Source organism: Bos grunniens, chromosome 10, assembly GCF_055505025.1.
Source record: "Bos grunniens cultivar Pamir isolate PY7600 chromosome 10, Bosgru_T2T1.0, whole genome shotgun sequence".
Classification (NCBI taxonomy): Eukaryota; Metazoa; Chordata; class Mammalia; order Artiodactyla; family Bovidae; genus Bos; species Bos grunniens.
The window spans coordinates 21414919-21433896 of NC_141174.1; the positions used below are offsets into that span (position 1 = coordinate 21414919).

An 18978-nucleotide genomic window follows, 5' to 3' on the forward strand; every position below is an offset into this window, starting at 1 on the left:
GGAGACAGTGCAGAAATAGAAAGAGGTTATCTGACTTACCCTTGGGTCCCTTAGGTCAGTAGCACAGCAAGGTTAAATGCCCTTCCATCAGACTTACTTTGTTTCCAAAGAATCAGTGGCATTGATGTATCAACTCAGGATAGAGAGAGGACACCTTCTGTTTGGTAGTGCTAAGGGCTTACAGCTCTGAGTGATACAGAGACTGCTGATCCAGGTAATGTGTCAGCTTGGACACTGCAGTTGTGGTAAACACACATTGTCACTAGAGTTAACATTTTTCTTTCCCTTCCAGTTACAGGTGCAGAATGGGCCCATAGGACCTCAAGGTGAAGGGGAGCCAAGTGGTATTCCCATAGCTATGGTGCTGGTGCCAGTGTTTGCCCTCACCATGGTAGCAGCCTGGGCCTTCATGAGATACCGGCAACGACTTTGAAAAACTTGCTTTCTTCCTGTGCTCCCAAAGAAGAAGATACATTTCTCTTTTTCTCTCACCCTCTCCTGCCAGTCTCCCATAACTTTTCCTCTACATAGCCAGCTCATGATTTCAAGAGACTGCTACCCAACCAGAATCTTGCTATTCGAAATCTCTGAATCCTCATTTTCTCATGGGAGAGTAAAGGCAGTGTCTGAAGGAAACCCAAAAGAAGGACTTGCCTAGAACAAACGAAGAGTTATATATTTTACTAGAACCGCCAATAGAAGTTCAGCTACAACCCAAAAAATGGGAAAGGTCTAGTCTTCCCATCACCCTGCAGTATTCCTTTTTTTCTTACCTGGCATGCATCAAAGGCCAGCTGTAATAAGAGGAAAAAAGGATTTTTCTCTTTAATGATCTTCCTTGGGAAGTTTTTGTGGCCTTTTATTTAATTTCTAACTATTAATACCTACTTGGGCACCTACTTTGTATCAAACAAAGATGAATGAGAAGAACATTTCTACGTTTTAAAACAAATATTATATATACAGACACACACATATATATACATACATATTCATGTATGATGTGATAATAGTGATGCCTTATGGAGAATTAAAGAAGTGGAAAGCAACTCCAGTTTCTAGGTTTCTGCTGTAAGGATTAAGTGATAGTCTTCAATGGAAGAATTCAGTATGTAGCAAGAGTAATAGAGTAAAGAGGATAGCAATCTGAGTCTTTTAAAAAAACGAAAACTAAAGCAACTAATTAAAAATCTTAGAACACTATTTCTTCTTCATAATACCTGTGGTGACAGCTGAGGTAAAATGCCATAATCCAGCTTTGTGCAAACAAGTCTTTAAAAAACTTGGGAGAGGTAAACGTAAATCTTACTAGTCTCTGGACTACTCTAGTGACTCTTTTGGTACCTTATAGTCCTGTTAAAGGATCAACTGGAATGGCTGTAGTCAGAGCTATGAGGCCAAACCAACCCAGTGAAAAAACTCAGGCCATCTACCAGTCTTTCCTGTTTCTGTTAACAGGCAAACTCAGAGAGAGGGACTGCTCCCCAGCGGGACGGCCATGAAATCAGCTCTCCTTCAATTCAGTTAAGTTGAAATGGTTTGGATTGCTGATTTTTCTTTTTTTGAAATTTTCTAGGCACTGGTTATGGCTTTTAATGAATGAACTATTTTGCAAGGAAGAGGAAGAAAGTTTTGTTTGTTTTAGGGGCTCTGGAAGTTTGGTTTATGTTTTGTGAGGAAAATTTATGGATGAATGGATATTAGGGAATATCAAGGGCACTAATGAGGTGGGAACCCTCCTGTTCTTATGGTATTGAAGGTTGATTTTAAAGCACTCATGAGAGCTGAACCAAGGCTAGTTTTCTGGCTTAAAGAAAATCATTTCCATCCTCTACGTATACTTGGCAGGCTATAGGCTTTACATAATCTTGGCAGCAAGAGTATGAAAACTTTCCCTCAGGATTCAAGAAGGCAGTTGTGCCAATTTTTAGCATGGATAATCTGATAAGAATTTTACAAATGTCTGTTGGACATCAGGTTTGTTACGACTTTTACAAAGAAGCAAAATACATAGCCTCCATCCTGAAGGGTTTTTGTTTTTTGTGTTTTTTTTTTGTTCCATTTGGGAAGAGAACACTTTTACACATAAAATAGTATACAATTACCTCCATAGACAGGGCAATGCAAGTTAGGGTCAAATTTATATTGCAAACAACAAAAGGGATGGTTACTGAGAATTGAGGCAATTGAGAAAGTTCTGTGGAGGAAGAGGTCAAGTTAAGTACCCTTGAGTTCACAGTCTAGTTAAGAGAATTCATAAATAGATGAGAAGTTAAAAGTATATCATAAGGTTAAGTAATAGTTGAGAACAATAATAAAAGAAATGGCACTATTCAGAATATGATGCAGCAACAAAGATGTGCACTTTTTTTTTTTTTTAAAGGAATTCAGAAAAAGAAAGCTGTTGATGGCATCAGGCCAGAGTGGAAAGAGAAGGCTTTTAAAACAAAATCTCAGTTAAGACTTTGCCTCTGGGTCACCTATTTGTAGAAGAAGAAACTTTCTGTAAACGATCCTGAGGACTTCTGCCTTCAGACCTGACAGTTTAATACCTCTGAGACTCAACTTAGACAACCGCAGTCATAGATTCCATGGAGAAACCCTCACAGTATTCCACTTCTCACCTCAACCAGCCCCACTGTGGAGGCACAGCCTCAGGTACCCTTCCTGTGTTGGGAGGAATGTACAGCTGCTTCTGCAGTGGGCCTGCTTTCCTCCCAGGATTCCTCTCACGGTTTAAACATTAACTCCTGAGAGGACCTTGAGACATACAACGGGAAGCAAGTGGCAAGCAGGATGGAAGGCTATTTCATCTTTTGTGTGTTGGTATATGTAAATAAAAACACCTATCACATCATTGGTAGAAGTTTTGCTTTGATAGTAGGGATTCTGATATACTTTAATAATTCAGGTTTTCTCTGGAATTGTATTCAAAAGTCAATAGGGACTTCTCTGGTTGTCCTGGTTAAGAATCCACCTTCCAATGCAGGGGACGCAGGTTTGATCCCTGGTTGGGGGACTGAGGACCCTCCTGCCTCAAGGCAACTAAGCCTGCACCACAACTACTGAGCCCAAAGTACGCTAGAGCCCGAGAGTCACAGCCAAGACCAGATGCAGTCTAATTAATTAAAAAACAAAGATCAATATATTAAAAGGTTTAGGCAGGTATGCTACTTAAATTATACTGATTCCTGACTTTCTAGATAATTATAAGTGAAGGATTGGAGTCCATTGTAGGTCATTAAAACATTCATGCTCTTTGTAGATCAAATCTAACATTTCTATCACTTTATCAGTTGTATCTAATATTCCTCGCACCTAAATTCTATGTTCAAAATGTTCAAAGTTCTAAAGATTGAAAGAAAGTATCTTTTAAGACATTTACTTAAAACACTTCTCTACATTTATCATCCTATGTTATATATACAGTTCTAATGAGACATTGCTTGCTTCAATTCAATTATCTTTTCCTGCCAAATTTTAACCAGTGCTATTAACTTATTCATACCATCTAGCCATGTGTAACAGAAAAAGGAAATGAATGCCTGTTAACTGCATTCTCTGCCAGGTGCTGAATGGTAACACTGTTGATGCCTCACAACTGTGAGATCTGCTGCTGCTGCTGCTAAGTCGCTTCAGTCGTGTCCGACTCTGTGCGACCCCATAGACGGCAGCCCACAAGGCTCTGCCATCCCTGGGATTCTCCAGGCAAGAATACAAGTGGGTTGCCATTTCCTTCTCCAGTGCATGAAAGTGAAAAGTCAAAGTGAAGTCGTAAAGTCGTGTCCGACTCTTAACGACCACATGGACTGCAGCCCACCAGGCTCCTCCATCCATGGGATTTTCCAGGCAAGAGTACTAGAGTGGGATGCCATTGCCTTCTCCGGTTGTTAAAAAGACAGTAAAGAAAAGAGAATAAGTTGCTTCCTAAGATTGCATAGGTGGTAATAATAGAATTAGGATTTAAACTCAGGACTTCAGGTGCCACCACCAGTGATACTTCCTTACTGGCTGCTGCTGCTGCTGCTGCTGCTAAGTCGCTTCAGTCGTGTCCGACTCTGTGCGACCCCATAGACCGCAGCCCACCAGGCTCCCCTGTCCCTGGGATTCTCCAGGCAAGAACACTGGAGTGGGTTGCCATTTCCTTCTCCAATGCATATGAGTGAAAAGTGAAAGTGAAGTCGCTCAGTCGTGTCCGACTCTTCGCGACCCCATGGACTGTAGCCTACCGGGCTCCTCTGCCCTTGGGATTTTCTAGGCAAGAGTACTGGAGTGGGGTGCCATTGCCTTTTTACTGGCAGTGGTTCTCAAAGTGAGGTCTCTGGACAAAAGTATCAGCATTACCTGTGAATTTGTTAGAAAAGCAAATTCTGAGGGAGGTGGGAGGGGGGTTCAGGATTGGGAACACATGTACACCCGTGGTGGATTCATGTTGGTGTATGGCAAAAGCAACACAATATTGTAAAGTAATTAGCCTCTAATTAAATTAAAAAAAACAATAAAGATAATCTTAAAAAAGAAAAGCAAACTCTTGGGCTCCACCCTAGGAGTCAGAAATTTAGTAGGGCACCCAGAAATAAGTTTTAATAATCCTTCCAGGTAACTTGATTCACACTGAAGTTTGAGAATCACTGCTCTATGCAAATAGTCGCCTTTTTCTCAGGTTAGAATCACCTGGAGAGCTGATAAAAATTCTCACGTCCAGGCTGCACCTAGATCAATTAAGCGGAATCTCTTAAGGGTGGAAACAGGGCAGCAATAAAACAGTTCATCAGGTGATTCCACTGTGCAGTGTCAGGGAAAAAAAAGCTATGGCATTTAAACCTAGACTCTATTTAAATTATTACATCCAGGCATTGCTCCAGCCCAAAATAAGAATCTCACTCAGGCCTTTTTGGAGCCCAGCCCTCCATTAGCTTATGCCTCAAGTATAGATGTGAAATAAGAAGTGGAGCATTCTTTGGCTGTTGATTTGTTAGGGACTGACCAACTTTCAGCAAAATGTATTAGCATGTTAGTGTGTGGATGTATTGGAACTGAATCATAGAACATTGGAACTAAAAGATTCTAGAATGAATCTGTCTTAAAGATGAGAAAATCAGGGCTCAGAGGTAAACTAACAATCCAGATTAGAGAGTCTTGCAGAAGTGCCCTTTCTGTCTTAAATGTCTTGAATGTATCCACTATATGAACATAGGTAAAACTATCCTTTTTATCTCGCTTCCCTCTTCTTTCTTTGGGCCTTGAATAAAGGTCAGAGAACTGATTGACAGCTGAAGGGTATTATTGCAAGCATCATGCCTGATTGGGAGATTGCACAGAATAATCTGAGAAAGATCTGCCCTCTTAAAAAAGCACAAGGTGAGAGTTGGGAGTTAAAAGTTTAATTTGTGGCAAAATGAGGACTATAGTCCAGGAGACAGCATTTAAGATAACTGAGAAACTGCTCCAAAGAGGTAGGGGGGAAGTTCAGACTATGTGATTTTGGTGAAGGGGGAGTACATGCAATCAAACACGCTTTTTTTTTTTTTTGGCAAAAGCTTTCTACTAGTCATGAGGAGCAGCTGTTACCATGAAGGATTAAGTGTTTTTCTAGGTATGAGGAGATATAAGAATTGGGCTCATAAAATCAGCTCCTGAAAATATCTAACTATCTGAAGACCTGTTCTGCTGAGTTTTCCCAGAGCACGGTGCCTCATTGCTATCTCCACCTTGAACTCCTTTCAGGGGTGTTGAAAATCAGTAGAGGAGCCTAAAAAGGATGCTGATCTTCTGCAGCAACTCATAATTTAATCCTTATAGAGGCAGATGGCAAGTGCCAATTTGGAGTTGACAGACCTAGTATCAAATTGAATCAGATGAGCTCTTCTGCAACTAATTTCAATAGTTCAAAACTAGAGAAGTATGGTTTGTTTTTAACATTGGACATCGTTTTTGTTGTGTAAATAAACAATTTTTAAAAATGAAAACATAAGGTTCTCAACAATGTGGGAGAGTAGAGTTCATGTAATTTCATGTGAAGCTGATAAAGATTTTATTCCAATCTATTTTAGTCAAAATATATCTTTGGACAGATGGGGGGTTTTTCCTTCATTCAACAAACAAGTGCCTACCATGTGCATCAGGATCAACTGTTCTGAGAGGGACAGTGTTTGAAGAAGGGATTGTGGGATGGGCAGATGATGAAAAGGTGTCCATGACAGTGACTCTCTCCAAAGATCCCATGCCAGGCCCTCCGTGAAGCCTTTTTCTCCACTGATCTATCCCACATAGGTCTGGCTGTCTTTCACTTAGAACCTGCATAGGAGGACAGAGGATTCAGTCATTACCATAGCTTTTCTGAGATATATGTAAGCAGCTGGAAGGCAGGAAGTCGGCCTTATGTTTCTGTGTGAGCGGTATGTCAACTTGTTGGGTGACTCGAGGCTCTTTCAGACGTAAGTACAGACACTGATTCTTGGTGACAAGCAAAATTTTAAAAGGTGGGAGTGATTTTCTTGGAGGGTATGGAGTAGCTTATAGAAGGGGTGGAAAAGGTAAACTCCCAGACCTCAAGATAGCACTAGAGATCAAGAAGGAAGGAAGAGACAGACCCCATGGGGCACTGCCACTCAGTGAATCACCTTCAGCCACCTTCCATTCTTTGTTTATTCGGCTGCGCCAGGTCTTAGTCACAGCCTGCAAACTCTCAGTTGTGGCCTTTGGGATCTAGTTCCTGACCAGAGATGGAATCCAGACTCCCTGCATGAGTCATGGCCCCAGAGTCACCAGGGAAGTCCCCCACCCTCTGTTCTTCTAGCCCTCCACCCAAGACTCAAATTCCCAGCTCAACCAACTACTGGCTTTATCATTTGGACAGGTCACTTAACCTCTGTGTTTGGGACTCCTTGTTGACAGAATGGGGCTGACAATTAAGCCCACCTCCTAGAGACACAGGAAAGTGAAAGTGAAGTCGCTCAGTCTGACTGTTAGCGATCCCATGGACTGCAGCCACCAGAGACACAGGAAGGACTAGATAATTCAGTACATGAAGGTTCTTAAGGGGCCTATGTTAGTTGCTTAGTCGTGTCTGACTCTTTGCAACCCCATAGACTGCAGCCCACCAGGCCTCTATGTCCATGGGAGTCTCCAGGCAAGAACACTGGAGTGGGTTGCCATTTCCTTCTCCAACAGGAATGATAGAAAGAAAGTGAAGTCGCTCAGTTGTGTCCGACTCTTTGCTATCCATCCCATGGACTGCAGCCCATCAGGCTCCTCCATCCATGGAATTTTCCAGGCAAGAGTACTGGAGTGGGTTGCCATTTCCTTCTCCACTCAAGGGGCCTGCTGCTGCTGCTGCTAAGTTGCTTCAGTCGTGTCCGACTCTGTGGGACCCCATAGACAGCAGCCCACCAGGCTCCCCCGTCCCTGGGATTCTCCAGGCAAGAACACTGGAGTGGGTTGCCATTTCCTTCTCCAATGCATGAAAGTGAAAAGTCAAAGTGAAGTCGCTCAGTCGTGTCCTACTCTTTGTGACCCCATGGACTGCAGCCTACCAGGCTCCTCCACCCATGGGATTTTCCAGGCAAGAGTACTGGAGTGGGGTGCCATTGCCTTCTCCCTAGCAAATACTGAATAGATGCTAGCTAGTTTAAGGGACCGTTTTTAGTGGTCATTTTGACTTTTCACCTTGTGACCATCGTTTCCTTAAATGATACTATATCACATTAATGAATACTATAAGAGAATATGAAGATTCTCCTTACAAAGAAAGGAAGATTAAAAATAACTTTTAAAACAGCCAGACAATTCAGTGAGTATCATTAAAGCAGAAAAAGTCTCAAGGTGCTGTAATGTTATGTCATGATTCCCAAGACTAAATTGGAAATACAAGTTATAGAAAATGACCTAGGAACCTCTTAAGTCAAGCGGAATCATGCACAGAAATGCATAGCTGTTGAAAATACCATGACATTTTATTATAGTGGTAGATTTTTGCTTGTGTATATCGTTCTCTTTAAATTGCACATAATACTGTAAATCATTTATTACTGAGCCAGTATATAGACCCCCTGGGCTTCCCAGGTGGCTCAGTGGTAAGGAATTTGCCTGCCAATGCAGGAGACACAGGAGACACTAATTTGATCCTTGGGTTGGGAAGATCCCCTGGAGGAGAAAGTGGCAACCTCACTCTAGTATTCTTGCCTGAAAAATCCCATGGACAGAGGAGCCTGGCAGGCCACAATCTACTGGGGGCCATAATCCATGAGGTCACAGTCAGACACAACTGAGCATGCGCTATGTGCTAGGTGCTGAAGGTACAAATATAAATTAAATAAGGTCACTCTAAGCTGAAATACAGAGAAGGCGATGGCACCCCACTCCAGTACTCTTGCCTGGAAAATCCCATGGACAGAGGAGCCTGGTAGGCTGCAGTCCACGGGGTCACGAAGAGTCAGACACGACTGAGCGACTTCACTTTCACTTTTCACTTTCATGCATTGGAGAAGGAAATGGCAACCCACTCCAGTGTTCTTGCCTGGAGAATCCCAGGGATGGGGAAGCCTGGTGGGCTGCTGTCTATGGGGTCTCGCAGAGTTGGACACGACTGAAGCGACTTAGCAGCAGCAGCAGCAGCAGCAAGCTGAAATAACTTATCATCTGAAAGGGAGGGAGTATTTGCTGGTGATTTTTTAAAAAATATTTTTACTTATTTATTTGCCTGTGCCAGGTCTTAGTTGGGGCATATGGGATCAAGTTTCCCAATCAGGGATTGAACCTGGGTCCTCTGCATTTGAAGAGAGCACTCTTAGCCACTAGACCACCAGGGAAGTCCTGTTGGTGATCTTGATGTCAAAGTATTCTGATTTCACCTAGAAGCAGTACATTCGAGTTGTGAAGCTCTTATGGGTGTGTGCTAAGTCACTTCAGTCATGTCCAACTCTTTGTGACCCTATGGACTATAGCCTGCCAGGCCCCTCTGTCCATGGGATTCTTCAGGCAAGAATGCTGGAGTGGGTTGCCATGCTCTCCTCCAGGAGATCATTCTGACTCAGGGATCGAACCTGCATCTCTATGTCTCCTGCATTCTCAGGCAGGTTCTTTACCATTAGTGCCACCTGGGAAGCCCCGTAAAGCTCTTTGTTCGTGCATGCTGAGTCTCTTAAGTCATGTCCAATTCTTTGCGACCCTATGGACTGTAGCCCACCAGGTTCCTTTATCCATGGGATTCTCCGGGCAAGAATACTCTCACCTATTATGTAATAGGGTTACAGTTGGTTGCTCTCCTGTGGTAAGCCCGTTTGCTGTTTCTTTTTTATCTGCACATCTTTTTGAGACCAACATTCACATCCCAAAAGGCAATTGTAATCAAAGGAAGACAAAAGGAAGGCAGTATTTTAAGGAATTCTGATCAGAACCAAGTTCTTAACAGCCATATTCTCTTGCCTGATGTAGATACTTGTAGAGAGATTTCAAAGCACTTCATCTGCTTACCTGATACATTTGATGATAGTGTAATAACCTATGGTATAAGCAAGCATTGCTCTATCTAAGGAATCAAATTACTGCGAACATTAGGTCCTGTTTCTAAATGTTTTCCTTTCTTTTGCAGGGTGATAAATGGGAGAGGGAGAGAGCTGACGTGCATTTTTCAAATGCAAGTCAATCATTAGCAGAGTCATTTACAAAAGAACTTTGTATTTCCTGTAATCATTAAATTGATTGACCAGTCAAGAAAATATGATCCTTCTTTCTGTTTTGAGATTTGCAAATGGCATCATCAAATTGAATCCCATTTTTTTTTCTTAATAAATGGAATGTGGTTTTAAAACTTTTACTTAGTTATTTGGCTGCCTTGGGTCTTAGTTGTGTCACTGGGGATCTTCCTTGCAGCATGCCAGGTCTTTCTTGCGGGCTTCCTTCTCTAGTTGTGGTGCTGATGCTCAGTAGTTGCTGTGCGTGGGTTCAGTAGTTGGGGCACTCAGGGTTCATTGCACCGGGCATGTGGGATCCTAGTTCCCCTTTTAATTCTGTATCTGCAGTGCCAATTTGAATATGAGTTTCTTATTACTGTTTTTTATGTTGAACATTGTTTTTATTGTGTAAAGTACAGATACGTTGTACCCCCAAAACATGTTAATATTTTAAATTTTTTAATTTATTTTTTTAATTTTTGAGTGCCCCGGGTCTTCATTGCTGTGTACACGTCTTTTCCCTAGTTGCAGTGTGTGTGGGCGACTCTCTAGTTGCAGTGTGAGGGCTCCACGTTGAGGTGGCTGCTCTTGTTATGGTGGCTTCTCTGGTTGTGGAGCACGGGCTCTGGGGCATGGGCTCAGTTGTCTTACGGGTATGTGGAATCTTCCTGCACCAGGGATTGAACTCGGGTCCTCTGCATTGGCAGGTAGAGTCTTAACCACTGGACCATCAGGGAAGTCCTGCTGGTCCAGTGGTTATGTGAGATGGTCCAGAAGTCCAGTGGAAGAGAGAAATAGATTTAAGGGCCTAGATCTGATAGATAGAGTGCCTGATGAACTATGGAATGAGATTCGTGACATTGTACAGGAGACAGGGATCAAGACCATCCCCTTTGGAAAAAAAATGCAAAAAAGCAAAATGGCTGTCTGGGGAGGCCTTACAAATAGCTGTGAAAAGAAGAGAAGCAAAAAGCAAAGGAGAAAAGGAAAGATATAAGAATCTGAATGCAGAGTTCCAAAGAATAGCAAGAAGAGATAAGAAAGCGTTCCTCAGCAATCAATGCAAAGAAATAGAGGAAAACAACAAAATGGGAAAGACTAGAGATCTCTTCAAGAAAATTAGAGATACCAAGGGAACATTTCATGCAAAGATGGGCTCGATAAAGGACAGAAATGGTATGGACCTAACAGAAGCAGAAGATATTAAGAAGAGATGGCAAGAATACACAGAAGAACTGTACAAAAAAGATCTTCATGACCCAGATAATCACGATGGTGTGATCACTGACCTAGAGCCAGACATCCTAGAATGTGAAGTCAAGTGGGCCTTAGAAAGCATCACTACGAACAAAGCTAGTGGAGGTGATGGAATTCCAGTTGAGCTATTTCAAATCCTGAAAGATGATGCTGTGAAAGTGCTGCACTCAACATGCCAGCAAATTTGGAAAACTCAGCAGTGGCCACAGGACTGGAAAAGGTCAGTTTTCATTCCAATCCCAAAGAAAGACAATGCCAAAGAATGCTCAAACTACCGCACAATTGCACTCATCTCACATGCTAGTAAAGTAATACTCAAAATTCTCCAAGCCAGGCTTCAGCAATACGTGAACCGTGAACTTCCTGATGTTCAAGCTGGTTTTAGAAAAGGCAGAGGAATGAGAGATCAAATTGCCAACATATGCTGGATCATGGAAAAGGCAAGAGAGTCCAGAAAAACATCTATTTCTGCTTTATTGACTATGCCAAAGCCTTTGACTGTGTGTATCACAATAAACTGTGGAAAATTCTTAAAGAGATGGGAATACCAGACCAGCTGATCTGCCTCTTGAGAAATTTGTATGCAGGTCAGGAAGCAACAGTTAGAACTGGACATGGAACAAGAGACTGGTTCCAAATAGGAAAAGGAGTTCGTCAAGGCTGTATATTGTCACCCTGCTTATTTAACTTATATGCAGAGTACATCATGAGAAACGCTGGGCTGGAAGAAACACAAGCTGGAATCAAGATTGCCGGGAGAAATATCAATAACCTCAGATATGCAGATGACACCACCCTTATGGCAGAAAGTGAAGAGGAACTCAAAAGCCTCTTGATGAAAGTGAAAGAGGAGAGTGAAAAAGTTGGCTTAAAGCTCAACATTCAGAAAATGAAAATCATGGCATCCGGTCCCATCACTTCATGGGAAATAGATGGGGAAACAGTGGAAACAGTGTCAGACTTTATTTTTGGGGGCTCCAAAATCACTGCAGATGGTGACTGCAGCCATGAAATTAAAAGACGCTTACTCCTTGGAAGGAAAGTTATGACCAACCTAGATAGCATATTCAAAAGCAGAGACATTACTTTGCCAACAAAGGTCTGTCTAGTCAAGGCTATGGTTTTTTCTGTGGTCATGTATGGATGTGAGGTTGGACGGCGAAGAAGGCTGAGTGCAGAAGAATTGATGCTTTTGAACTGTGGTGTCGGAGAAGACTCTTGAGAGTCCCTTGGACTGCAAGGAGATCCAACCAGTCCATTCTGAAGGAGATCAGCCCTGGGATTTCTCTGGAAGGATTGATGCTAAAGCTGAAACTCCAGTACTTTGGCCACCTCATGTGAAGAGTTGACTCATTGGAAAAGACTCTGATGCTGGGAGGGATTGGGGGCAGGAGGAGAAGGGGACGACAGAGGATGAGATGGCTGGATGGCATCACTGACTCGATGGACGTTAGTCTGAGTGAACTCCGGGAGTTGGTGATGGATAGGGAGGCCTGGCGTGCTTCGATTCATGGGGTCGCAAAGAGTCAGACACGACTGAGTGACTGAACTGAACTGAACTGAACTGAACAATTATTAAACTCTTATCAATTTATTTCAATCAGTCTTATTTCAGCTACTGTGCTAAGTCACTTACATGTGTTTATTTAAGCCTCACAACAACTCTAAACTGCTGCTGTTGTCCCCATTTTATAGATGAGATAAGCAAAGACATTGAAAGCTTAATTTGCTAAATTACACAGCTATTAAGTGCCAGAACTGGGATTTAAACCCAGGCAGTTTAGCTTCAGAACCTACATACATAACGATAATATGCTGCCTCTACTCTCTATGGTTCCAGGCACTACACTGGGCCATCCTTTTCAGTAACTTAAATGCCAGCGAATTCTCATAACTATGCAAGGCAATATCAATAATTTATTTTTATAGATAAGGTAACTGAAGGCCTAAAGAAATGAATAACTTGCTCAAGATACATAGCTACTCAGTGCCAGCCCTGGGAATTTCCTTTAAGCCATTAGGAGTCTACTTCTCTTCCATCACTCCAGGAAATTAAAGTTTATTATATTTTAATTGAATTTGGTTCAACCATGCTAGGACACCCTTCCATTATAGGTAATAAAGAATTAACTGCATTACATTAAATGTTCTACAACAACATTCATTTCATACAAAGTTTGAAAGTAGTTACCAACATTTGCTTTCTGACTTGTTTCCCTTCCATCTCCCCAAACCTCATAAGATACATAGAAGACAGAAAAGGGTTTGTGCCACAGGATGTGAAAGGCGTTGTCAGAACTGAATATTGACGTTTTGCCTAAGTTACCTTGCATACTCTGATATGAAAAGTTATCATTGCTGTGCCATATGACTCAAGCAAAGTCCAGACCGGGAGTCAAAGTGCTAGTCTCTTAACAGTAATGTGTACAGAATGGCCATTTTCTCCCTTGATGGGCAAAGAAAGCATGTAAGTTAGCAATTACATAACAAACCACAGCCAACTTAATGTCTGAAATTTTTTTTAATTTAAAAAGATTCTGTGCATTGACTGTTTCTTCTGGTACCACCTAGAGTCACATGGAACTGCATTCATCTGATGACAGAGGTGGCCTCTCTTTCCTTACTGGCGCTTAATGCTAACTGTAGACTAGAGTGCCTTGGTTTTTGTTCTCACGGCCTCTCATCTTCCAACAAACCAGACTGGACTTTCACTGTATGCGGAGGGGGTGTTCTCAGGGAATTGTTCTAAGAAGGCAAGTCCCAGTGTGGAAAGCACTAGTCAAGCCTTTGTACTTGTCAAACTTGCTAATGTCTTATTGGCCAGACCAGGCCAGGGCCAAGCTTAGAGTCATTGCAGGATGGCACCTAAACTCCACCTCTTTTTAAAAAAAAAATATGTCACATGTACTTCCCCACCCCCAACCCCATTTTTCAGTTGTTCCATGAGGCATGTGGGATCTTAGTTCCCCAACCAGGAACGGAACTGGAACCCCCTGCAGTGGAAGTGTGATGTCTTAACCACTGGACAACCAGAGAAGTCCCCCTAAACTCCACCTCTTGATGAGAACAGTGCAAAGAATGTGTAGTCATTTTTAATCCACACAGAAAGAAGCCAAGCTTCAAACAGCAAAGACTAGGGGTCAGCAAATGTTTTCTCGAAGGATGAGATGGTAAATCTTTTAGGCTTGCAGGCCTTGGGTCTTTGCAGTCTGGGGTATGAAAGCAACCATAGACAATATATGAGCAAAAGAATGCGACGGTGTCCCAGTAAAACTTTATTTGCAAAGGCACAAGGTCCTATACGGTTGGTTTTTTTATATTTACAAAAACTTATAGTTTGAAGACCACTCTCAAGACCACTGCAGGTTGAATAGACTTTTAAGAGTGAAAATGAGAGAAGAAAGTCCCCAAATGTTGATCCCTTGGAGTTCCAAACTGACACATTTTCTAGTAATGGCTTTTTAAAATATTTTGCATCCTCCAAGAAAGAGAATGGAGAAGGCAATGGCACCCCACTCCAGTACTCTTGCCTGGAAAATCCCATGGACGGAGGAGCCTGGTAGGCTGCAGTCCATGGGGTTGCTAAGAGTCAGACACGACTGATCGACTTCACTTTCTCTTTTCACTTTCATGCATTGGAGAAGGAAATGGCAACCCACTCCAGTGTTCTTGCCTGGAGAATCCCAGGGACAGGGAAGCCTGGTGGGCTGCCGTCTGTGGGGTCACACAGAGTCGGACACGACTGAAGTGACTTAGCATAGCATAGCATAGCATAAGAAAGAGAAGCCAGGAAAAGTCCAATGAAAATTTCCCCTACTGTAATTTTGGAAATGAGCTGAACAGTGACCATTGTCAGACTTAATGAAGCAGCCATCATAGCCAGGTGCTGTGCTTAATTACTCAGTCGTGTCCAACTTTTTACAAGCCCAGGGACTGCAACCCATCAGGCTCCTCTATCCATGGGGATTTCCCAGGCAAGAATACTGGAGTGGGTTGCCATGCTCTCCTATAGGGAATCTTCCCAAGCCATGGGTCGAACCCAGGTCTCCCGCATTGCCAGGAGAAGAACTCCTGGGTTCTTTACCGTCTGAGCCACCAGGGAAGCCCTGATAGCCAGGACACCATCCAAATCCAAGGATTCACATAAAACCTAGAGCAATATTAAGAACTCACTAGATACTTTATGGAAGTTATTTCATTTCATGCTTAAGAAATCTTGTTAGGTTAAAATTATTACTCCATGTTAAAGATAGAAAGATTGAACTTTGGAGATGTGAAGTTAAATGTCTCTAGTTAATGTTATTAATGTTAAAATTTAAACAGCCAAAATTTGAAACCAGAACCAGAACATTTTCTACCACATACTCCACCACGTTGCCCCTGCTTTTTGAGTTTGAAAGGGAAATAATCTATGTAGGAAGATAAGTTATTGGAAAAATTATGTATAAAAATTATTTGTAATCACTAGTCACACACACATACAAAATAGCATCTCTTCAAGTGCAGAAAAAAAGATGGGGAATAAGAAGAAATGGTAGTTTTCTCCTACCTATTTTAAGTATGGGTAGTTTTCTCTGACTTGTGCATTAATAGAATGCGAGAGGTAAGTAGGGCCAAAAGATCAGGAGACAACTGACATTGAAAGGTTAGTTTATTACAGTTGCCAAGAAAAGAGGACACTCTATGTCTTGGGGGCCACACAGGGAAGCACTGATGCTGGTTGTAGGGCAGAGGGAGAGGGAGGAACTGTGGGCGAGAGCCTTTATTGTGGTTTCTGCGAGAAGGAACTGACCAGGCCAGGTAGGCAGGCTTAGGATGGATTAGTTTGAATAATGTCAATGGCCTCTGTAGCATAGGGGCTGTCCCTACTAGCTATCTGGTACCTAGCCCCAGGGTGATGAGGGCATGTGGATAAATGGCCCTAAGTGTGAGAGCTCAGTAAAAAAGATCGTTGGAATGTGAGCTCTGGATTGGCTCCTTTGTATTTGAAAACTGTGCTCATGAGAGAGTTGTTTATTATCTCTAAAAATGTACTAACCTCCAGAGGAGTAGTCCCTTCAGGGTCAGCAAGGCCTCAGATGTCAAAGCATCGAAATACAGAAAATAAAAGACAGTGATTATACTACCACTACTACTATAGTGGGTTCTCTAATTTTTGCTTTTACTCCAAGACCCACAGAAATAACTGAGATAGTCAAAGGTAATCAGAACTATCTAGAAAATAGCCAAAAACAAGGAAAGAAACAACGCAAAAAAAGAGGGTTCTGGTTCAAGATGACAATATAGGAAAATCTTGATCTCACAGACACACTGAGTCTACAGCTATGTATAGAACAATGTCTTTCAAAAACTTAAAGCCTGGCTGAGTGACGACTACACATCAGGCAAACAAGAAGAACTACATCAAACTGGGTAGGAGGCTGGGATGTAATCTTGCCATAAACCACCCCCAGCACAGTGGCATACAACCCAGAGAAAGTTCAAAACCTGAAGCTCCGCTCTGAGGAGCAAAGGGTTTATTTCCATACCAGTAACTTCAACTTTTAGGACCTGCACCAGAGAGATGATCCCCAACCACTTTGAAAACTAACAGAACCTAAGACTGTAGTAATCTGGGAGACATATCCTAGAAGGTCCGTGCACTGAGAGGAGCACCAGGACCCAGCTCATTGTCAGCTGATCTTGACCAGACTTAAAGAGGCTTGAAGATCAGGAACAGGACAAGGTGCCCACCATCACCACTTTTACTCAACATAGTGTCGGAAGTCCTAGTCAGAGCAATGAGACAAGAAATAGAAACAAAAGGAATCCAAATTGAAAGGAAGATGTAAAGCTGTCATTGTTCACAGGACATGTCACAGGATGACATGACACTATACATAGAAAATCCTGAAAGCTACTAAAACTCATCAATGAATACAGTATATATTATTTATTACAGTAGCTTACAGTTGTTTAAACTATAGTTGTAGTTTATATTATAAAGTTGTATAATACAAAATTAACATACAGAAATTTGTTACATTTCAGTACACTAACAACAAGCTATCAGGAAAAAAAGAATCCCATTTATAATCATACAAAAAGAATGAAATACCTAGGAATAAATCTGAGGGAAAATGACTGTACTCATAAAACTGTAAGAAACTGATGAAAGAAATTGAACACATTACAAACAAATGGAAAGCTATACCCTGCTCATGGATTGGGAAAATTAATACTGTTAAAATGATCTTACTACCCAAGGCATATACAGATTCAATGTATATTTTCATTAGTTATGAAAATACCAATAGAATTTTTCGTAGAACTAGAACAAATAGTTCCAAAATTCGCATGGAAAAAACAAAAGACCCTGAATATCCAAAGCAATCGTGAGAGAGAGGAACAGAGCTGGATATATTACATTTCCCAAATTCAAACTATACTACAAAGCAATAGTAATCAAAAGCCACATTATATGGTAATTACCTATTATGAAGGAGGCAAGAAAATACAACGGGAAACAGCCTTTTTGAGAAATGGTGTTGGGAAACACTGGACAGGTACACAAAATAATAAAACTGGACAACTTTCTCACCCACATGTGTAAATAAATTCATAATGGACAAAAGACTCAAATATAAGTCCTGAAATCATAAAACATCTAGAAGGAAACATACTGCATTCTTTGACTTTGGTCTTAGCAATGTATTTTTGGATATGTCTCCTTGGGCAAAGGAAACAAAAGAAAAAAATAAACAAATGGAACCTAATCAAACTTAAAAAGTTTTGCACAGTAACAGAAACTATTGACAAAATGAAAAGACAGCCTGATGGATGGGACCAGGTATTTGCAAATGATATAGCCCATGAGGGGTTAATATCCAAAAGATACAAAGAACAGCTCAACTTTTTTTTTTTAAAAGCTGATTGAGACATGGGCAGAGGACCTGAAGAGACATTCCAAAGACATACAGATGACCAACGGGCACAGGAAAAGATTCTCAGACTTCCCTGGTGGCACAGTGGATAGGAATCCGTCTGCCAATTCAGGGGACACAGGTTCAATCCCTGGTCTGGGAAGATTCAACATGCCATGGAGCAACCAAGTTCCTGTGCCACAACTACTGAAGCCCGCTCGCCTAGAGCCTGTGCTCTGCAACAAGAGAAGCCACCACAATGAAAAGCCCACGCACCACAACAGAGAGTAGCCCCTGCGTGCTGCAACTAGAGAAAGCCTGCGTGAAGCAGCAAAGACCCAGCGCAGTCAAAGATAAATACATACATACATACATAAAAAAGTAAAAAAAGATTCTCAACATCATTCATCTTTACAGAAATTCAAATCAAAGATACAGTGAGATATGACCTCACACCTTTCAGAATGCTTATCATCAAAAATACAAGAGACAACGTGTCAGTGAAGACGTGGAGAAAAGGGAAACTCATGGACTGTTGGTGGGAGTGTAAACTGGTACAGCCACTATGAAGAACAGTATGGAGGTTTATCAAAAGCTAAAAGTAAGACCTCCATATGTTCCAGCAACTCCACACCTGGGTATGTAGAAGAAGAAAGGCCATCACTGACTTTTCTGTCAAAACTTTGGAGGCTAGAAGGGAGTTGCATCTGGCATCATGTATTTAAAGAGCAGTAACTTCCAATGAGTATAATCCATAAAACTATTGAATCACTATGTTGTATACCTGAAAACAATGTAATATTGTAAATCAAATACACTTCAATGAAAAAATAAGAAATTGTCTTTCCTCATGGTAAATTGATTTCAGGCTGAGCTCAAGCATACTTGTATCTGTTTGAATATTCCTGAGTGCACTAATTTTTAAAAAATCCTTCAGTGTTGCTTACAACACATTCATACAGTAGGACATTCTTCTTTTCTAAATGTTAACATGAGTGGTACTGGTTCTAACTAAAAGATATAATCCACAAAAGAAGAAATCAAGTGAGATAAGTTGCTCATGGTAACTACCTTATTTTGAGTTGAGTTTATCTACAGGCAATCCTATGCAGAAATGATTTTTGAAAACACAAAGAAAATGATGT

At 41.6% G+C, this 18978-nt stretch overlaps 1 protein-coding gene across 1 annotated transcript in view; it reads left to right on the forward strand.

Moving 5' to 3' along the window:
- The window catches only part of SYNJ2BP (synaptojanin 2 binding protein), a 41243-nt gene extending 38386 nt beyond the window's left edge, over positions 1-2857 (forward strand). The window contains exon 4 of the mRNA XM_086319999.1: positions 293-2857. Coding sequence (XP_086176125.1) covers positions 293-433 — 141 coding nt within the window. The 3' untranslated portion in view covers positions 434-2857. The remainder of the gene's footprint in view (positions 1-292) is intronic.
- The last annotated feature ends 16121 nt before the right edge of the window (positions 2858-18978 follow it).